The sequence below is a fragment of the Daucus carota genome, chromosome 5 (genome assembly GCF_001625215.2).
Source record: "Daucus carota subsp. sativus chromosome 5, DH1 v3.0, whole genome shotgun sequence".
NCBI classification, from domain to species: domain Eukaryota; kingdom Viridiplantae; phylum Streptophyta; class Magnoliopsida; order Apiales; family Apiaceae; genus Daucus; species Daucus carota.
In genome coordinates this window covers 40,740,912-40,748,644 of record NC_030385.2, presented here as the reverse complement: position 1 = coordinate 40,748,644, position 7,733 = coordinate 40,740,912, and the positions used below count along the sequence as shown (strand labels likewise).

General features: G+C 35.0%; 1 protein-coding gene across 1 annotated transcript; it reads right to left on the bottom strand.

The window, feature by feature from the left end:
• Positions 1-2,060: 2,060 nt before the first annotated feature.
• Positions 2,061-5,402, bottom strand: LOC135152888 (uncharacterized). Its single transcript, XM_064094047.1, has 2 exons — positions 2,875-5,402; positions 2,061-2,775 (listed from the first exon to the last, which is right to left on the bottom strand). The coding sequence occupies exons 1-2, from the start codon at positions 5,400-5,402 to the stop codon at positions 2,061-2,063; spliced, it is 3,243 nt and encodes a 1,080-aa protein (XP_063950117.1).
• Between the last annotated feature and the right edge of the window lie 2,331 nt (positions 5,403-7,733).

Sequence of the window (7,733 nt, the reverse complement as noted above, 5' to 3'; positions counted from 1 at the left end):
CCTTAAGTTTAACTTTTAGTTCTGGCATGTAATTTAATAATTATTGTCATACTACAGTAAGGCGGTGATATATTGTCTAGGTAAATAACAAACCTATTGTAACACTTAGACAATTTTCAACATTCTTACTATACTTAGTTTTGGTCTCTCTCTCTCTCTCTATATATATATATATATATATATATATATATATATATGTATATCCTTGTTTTAGGTCGAAAAGGCACATGCTGGTCTGGACTCACTATCTTTGTCCCTGAATACAATAAATCAGCTCCGTGAGAATTTTATAACTATTCAGAAGTAGGTGCTCTAAGTGGCAGCTTGACAGTACTACATTTTTTAAGAGATATGTATTTAACAATCTATCACCTGTTCTATCTCCAATTTTGATACCTTAAGTGCCCACAAAATCGTAAAATTCAAAATGTGAGGTATAGCTGACTACACAGAAGGTTTATTTGTAAATACAAACAGCCATTATATTCTGAACTTTCGTAATTTATAATAATAAACTATAAGGGATGGCCAATCAGGCTAAATTCAAAGTAAGATTCCTTTTGTGGAGTGGAAGCATTATTGTAAATCAGGAAAATCATTTTAGAAAGATGGAAATGTATTTTGCTATAATTAAAAAATTAAACAAATACATGGTACCTCCATCTCTGATATATCTTCATCACTCTCAACTTGAGGCTCTTTTTCAGGAACGTACTCATCGTCCTCATCAGGATCCTTAGAATGACGGGGTTCTGTCGTGCTATTCTGTCCAGCACCCTCTTTAAGACTAGCAGCTAGTCTACGAACCCCATAAGCTTGAAGAACGCCTTCATTTCGTTTCATACGATCGAGTCTTTCTTTCTCATAGTTTGTCAATGGCGGATTCTGCAGCAAAAAATAGATCCAACTAACAAGGCTTGACTATGTTTAGAAATTAAGAAAATTAGGAAAAATTCTTAATTTTAAATGAAACCTGTACAACAGCCTCGATTTCTCCAGTAGTTTCGCATCTGCTTGTATCCTTTTGAAGATTTAATTTCCTTCTCACTGTTGTTCTTTCTTCCTCCTTCTCCAGTTGTTCTTCCTTATTTCGCTTGCTCCCCCTAGGTGACCTCCTAAGTAATTGATTATGCTGCTGGAGTTGTTGTCTTGTGACAAATGTACGCTTTACGGGCTTCTTCGGAGACACAAGCTTCTTTGGAGACACTGTAAAATCAAAAAGATAATATGTACATTATATATGCCAGGGAAGGTGAAACATTATATATAAATATAAATATATATATAAATATATATATATATATATATATATATATATATATATATATATATATATACGTATATGTATATGTATACCTCCAATTATATTTTTTCTTGGCCGCACCACTACATGTGGTTGCATCTGAGTCATGGGCTCAATTTCCTTGTCGACAATAGTGTCAACAAAAAACTCAATTTCTTCACCATCTTTGCAGGCTTCTAAGAGTCCGATTAAGTCTTTGTCATCTGTCAAAAGCTCCCAACCAGCCTTTCCTTTGCTCATATACACTCCTCCAACTTCAGTGTAACGGAGGTAGTCTCTCACATATTCCATAAGCACTGTATAAGAAAACAGGTCCACCTCAACCCGTGTTACAACGAAAGTTTGTCCACCGACATAAGTACTTTTCTGAAATCGGCCATTGTAATTGAACCTAATATTGATCTCCTTATCTTCCATCCTGTACAAAAAACACAAACATTAGTACAACCATATTTGCACAAAAATACACAAACTTAAAGAATATACCAGAATAAATAAATAAAAGTGAGAAATAAAGAAAATTACAGCAGTTTGAATGAAAAATAAAGTATAAATGAAGCAACAGTGCAAGGAATATTACAGCAGTTTGAATGAAAAATAAAGTATAAATGAAGCAACAGTGCAAGGAATATTACAGCAGTTTGAATGAAAAATAAAGAATAAATGAAAAAACAGTGATAATGATCCATATATTAACTAAATAAACACCAAGTTACAGAAATGCACTCAAAAGTCTGATTTTACAACTATTTAAATACTAAGATGGAAAAGGAATATGAGTTGTCGGGATGTCATCTCTAAAGCAGCTCTCATGACCAACTTCACTTTGTATTCTGCAATTGTAGTCAATATCATCAAAAGTTGCATTTTTGTAATCTTCAACTGCATTTTGGTTATCAGCATCACACCAATCTCTCGGTAATTTTTTAATGACATAGTGAACATTCTTTTCAATCGGATCCTCGACATAAAACACTTGTCTAACTTGTGAAGCCATGACATAAGGGTCGGCCTTATGGCACAACCTGCTGAAGTTTACTTGAGTAAGGCCATACAAGTCTTTGCCTTCTTGATACCAACTACATTTAAAAAGTACCACGGTAAAAGCCCCCCAATAATCTAGTTCAAATATTTCTTCAATTGAACCAAAATAGTTGACATTGCCAACTATGGGGTTTTCATCTCGCGAACTTGCAAAACTAGTTGTTTCAGCTGTTAAAAAAACACCGCTGTTTTGTGTGACACATTGGGAATCCCTAGATTTCGTATGAAATCTATATCCATTTATAACGTAGCCACTGAATTTCCTAACTCTTCTGTTAGGACCTAATGAAAACACCTCCAAATCTGTTGAAATCAGATCTTTTGTTACAATCTGTTCGGTTAACCATTTCCAGAATTCTTCAGTGTGTGCTCGTTCCCTTTTAAATTTTTTTGAAGTGCCACAACTGTCTAGTAAAGCTTGATGCTCCCTAAATAAACACCAAGTTCAAAAAAGCTGATAAGGAAGACAAATATTGAAACATTATAGAAAAAAGTAGAATGAAATATGGGTAATATAAGAAGCTTACTTGATTAGATTCTCTACTTCCTCATTACCAGAATTAAACAAAACATAGCGATGGCATGCCTTCCAATCGCTTTCTCCTAATTTAAAAATTTTTCCATCTTTGTTTTTTTTGGTGCCAATGTGATACTCAACAGCTGCTGGACAAGATGAATACATGCTGTTTTCTATTCCTCCACCCAAAAATCTCGAACAAAAAGTCAGACACTCTTCTGCTAGATAACCCTCTGCAATTGAACCTTCCGGTCTACTTCTATTGCGAACATATTTTTTCAACTTACCGAGATAACGCTCAATTGGAAACATGTTGCGATCGGGTAGTGGTCCACCTAATCTGACTTCTCTGGATAAATGGATAGGCAAGTGTACCATCACATCAAAAAAAGAATGTGGAAAAATCATCTCAAATTGACATAGTATCTCCACAATTTCTTTTTCCAACCTCGGAAGTTCATCCAAGTCAATAACCTTGTTCCATAATCCCCTAAGAAATGCACTCAGTCTAATCAATGGCAAGGCAACTTCGGCTCTTAGCGATTTTTTCACAGCAAATTGTAAGAGATAATGAAGTATAAAATGTGCATCATGGCTTTTATACCCTGATATCTTTCTTAAATTTGTGTGTACATATCGGCTAATATTAGAAGCAGAACCATAAGGTAGTTTGGCATTCTTTAATACTGAGCAGAAAATTTCTTTCTCCTTGTTAGTCATATCAAATATTGCTCCCTTAATTTCAAGATGCTTCCCGTCACTAGATTCAACAGGATGCAAGTCCTTTCTTATACCTAATTCCTGTAAATCTAAACGGGCATTTATATGATCCTTTGATTTGCCACTAATATTAAGCAATGTGCCTAATATGTTGTCGCAAAGGTTTTTTTCGATATGCATTGCATCAAGGTTATGTCGAAGGGGATTATAACGCCAATAGGGCAAATCAAAAAATATTGATTTCTTATTAAAAGGGCAGTCACTTTTTTTACCCTTTTTCTCAGCCTCCCCAAATTTATTTTCATAATCCTTCAACACCATTAAAATATCCAACCCGGATAAAATTGAAGGAGGCTGTCCAGTTTCAATTTGGCCATTAAATCTTTTCTTATCAAACCTCCACTTGTGTGTAGGATCAAGAAACTTCCTATGGTTCATATAACATATTTTTCTGCTATGTTTTAAATATTCAGAAGAAGTCTCGTAATGGCATACTGGACAGGCTAAGTACCCCTTCGTGCTCCACCCTGACAACATGGAATAACCCGGAAAATCACTAATGGTCCACAACACCATTGCACGTAAATTGAAATTCTTATTAGTCAAGGCATCAAAAGTTTCAATACCAGAATCCCATAATTCTTTCAGCTCAGCAACCAAAGGCTGCATATACACATCAATATTATTCGATGGAGATTCTGGACCCGATATTAATGTGGAAAGAATCAGGTTTTCTGGTTTCATGCATAACCAGGGGGGCAAGTTGTAGTTCACTAGTATGATTGGCCAAGTACTGTGGCTTAAATTCATTGATCCGTATGGGTTAAAACCATCAGCTGCTACCCCTAGCCTGATATTACGTTTTTCGGAAGCAAAATCAGGATAACGAGCATCCATCGTCTTCCACGCCTCCGCATCTGCCGGATGTCTTAATTTCCCATCATCCTTTCGACTCGATGCATGCCATGTCATCAGTTTGGAGGTTTCACTACACATAAATATTCTTTGCAGTCTTGATTTTAGTGGAAAGTACCGCATAACAGATGCTGGAACTTTATGAATCAACTTCTCCGGATCATTATTAGCAGCGTTGCCTTCCTTCTCGTGTATAACCCACCTCGATGCCCCACAAATCTGACACACATCTTTATCCTTATTTTCGGCCCAATATAACATGCAACTATTAGGACATGCATGTATTTTTTGATAATCTAAACCTAAATCCCTAATTGTAGACTTCGCAGCATTGAACGATAAAGGTAGGTGGGCCTCTGGGAAAGCTTCTTTTATCAGCTTTAGTAATTCCCCGAAGGCAGACTCACTAATTCCGTTTTCACATTTCAAACAATAAAGTCTTATCAAAAAACTTAAGCGTGAAAAATTAGTGCAACCAGGATACAATGGTTGTTTGCCCTCTTTTACACGGTCATAAAACCTTTTAGCCTCTGCATTAGGCCCTTCTTCGCACTCTCCTAAGTTTTCAAACTTCTTCCCGGTACAATTAAACATTGCTTTTAAGTTGTCCCCAAAATCCATCCCTATTTCACAGTCCATATCAGTTGCACTAGGTCCTACTTTTGTTTGTGAAACTTGACAAATCCATTTGATGTGTCCAGGGGAAGGCCCACTGCATATTAAATGATCATAAATTACATCTTGACGATGCCATTTACGATCCATACAATTTCTGCAGGGGCACTTCATCTCATCCCCTTTGCTGTAAATCGGAAAAGCATTTTGTAGAAATGATTTTATTCCATTTACATATTCTACACTGTATCTCGGGAGACCTATCCAAATGGAGTATTGATCATCCATTCCCACTTCTACTTTACTAACAACCAACCTAGGTGCCACTAACGATTCCGAAAAAGGAGTAAGAGCCAACCTGGAATGTTTGAATATATTAAACATAATCTCTATATTAAACTTATCAGTTATCTGTATTAAGCATTTAGTATAATATATTAAATATTTTATTTATTATGATTATCAGCCCTGCTATACTTAATATCTGAGAAAAACTAAAAAAAGACACATAAAAATTTAGTTTTACAATCAGATATATCATTAAGATCATGTACATATGCATGCTTTCTCTAAAGACATATATATGTATGTATGTATGTAAATTATATTCCTTAAGCATACAATCACATCAACTAAGCAAGTAAATAATCGAGATATATATATGTATGTATGTAAATTATATTCCTTAAGCATACAATCACATCAACTAAGCAAGTAAATAATCGAGATATATATATATGTATGTAAATTATATTCCTTAAGCATACAATCACATCAACTAAGCAAGTAAATAATCGAGACAAAAAAAATGAGAGTTGTATTTGGAGGCATGTGATATACCTTATAAAGCACAAAATTCTAACAACTTCTTGTGTGAATGCAGCCCTGTATCTCAGCTTGTCTTATGTGGCCCTCTTCACCGCAATCCAACAGTTATATACTGAAATATAGTATAAATATATAAAATCAGTGGTTGACATAAAAACAAAATTCTAATAAGTTAACATAGCAGCATACAAAACACATATTTACTAATTAACATGTTAATCAACATACAAAACTAGTTAACATGTTTATATTTCAGAGAAAAACACATATTTACTAATTCACTTAGCATAGCAGCAGATTACTCGTGATTACCAGTTTCAGACTAAGAAATTCCTTAATGTATATAACTTCATAATGGCATCTAAAATTCTAAACATGTCAACATCCCATTCTGCTAGGAAATTATTACGACAGAACTTTGCATTAGGTTTTAACACTTAATCAGACACACTAAAAAGACAAACAGACTCTTTTCATATTATTCATTAATTATTTGAAAAGCAAGTATTCGGTGTTTACAGGAAAAAGAAAACTTAAATCATGTCTTCAATATTTAGTTATAATGAAACTCAATAGACTACAGACATCACATAAAATGCCACATCACATCTGATTTCCATTTAAATCAGAAATGAAAATTAAGATGAAAATACAGTGTCTCTCTCCCCCTCCCTCCCGAAATCAAAGATCTTCCAAGTGATCCAAATTACACCAACATCACATAAAATAGCAACATCACAATCAAATGAACCACATTGGTTCATTAAATAATTAAACAAATTTTCTATCATGATTTTTCAGGGAACTCAAGCCCAGTTGGATGCAGTGGATGAGAAAGCTCTCCACAGTGGCTTCTCTGACATTCTTGAACTTTTAGCCTACACTATTAACAAGATTTCCTGTGAGGTAATTCATATAATTACCATTCTGAATATTGTTCAGTTTTTAATAATCTTACATATTTCAATATTGTTATAGATATCATGCAAATGTTCAAGGGGAGGGGATGCACATGCAACAACAGTGTCACTCTTTAACACACTATCAAGCGCTTTTATGTTTGATCACATTATATATGCAGTGGGAATCTGGATAAGTTAATTGTTACAGTAATATATCTTTAAACTTGATAAATGAACAATCTTGATAAACAAATACAATGCATTTATGGAGGTTTTAAGTGTATATAGTTGGTATACTTGCATTTCCGAATTTAGCGGGGAGCGGTAATTTGGTGGTATTTTATATCATCTTATGCTGTTACTACTTTCGATTGTTTTTGGTTTTGTCTCTCTCTCCCTCCCTTCTCTCTCTCTCTCTCTCTCTCTCTCTCCCACTCTCTCCCTCCCTACTCTCTCTCTCTCTCTGTCCCCCCTCTCTGTCACTCTCTCCCTCCTTCTCTCCCTGTCTCTCTCTCTGTCTCTCTCCCCCTCCCTCCCTGTCTCTCTCTCCCTCCCTTCTCTCTCTCTCTCTCCCCCACTCTCTCCCTCCCTACTCTCTCTCTCTGTCACTCTCTCTCTCTTAGACTAAAAAAACAAAACAACTCAGCATGAATTACAAGCATGCAACACCCAACCTAGCTAATATCAATTAAAAATACAAATTACAAGCAGATAGCAACTAAAAAAATCAAAATCTTAATCACAAGAAGCCCTATATGCAAAATCTATATCTTAAATAAAAAAGAGGAATTACCAGAGCTAACTGAAGAATGGAGAACTTGAACCCACAACTAAAACCACAACCGAGAAGTTGAAATCCCTAAATCGAGAACACCGAAACCCTAATTGC

What these genes read in the sequence shown, in the direction of transcription:
- LOC135152888 (XM_064094047.1), bottom strand. Translation starts at nt 5,402, where the DNA reads ATGGATGATCAATACTCCATTTGGATAGGTCTCCCGAGATACAGTGTA. An exon ending in GAAGTAGAGAATCTAATCAA is followed by an intron (nt 2,776 to 2,874) that starts GTAAGCTTCTTA and finishes GTGTTTATTTAG; the next exon opens with GGAGCATCAAGCTTTACTAG.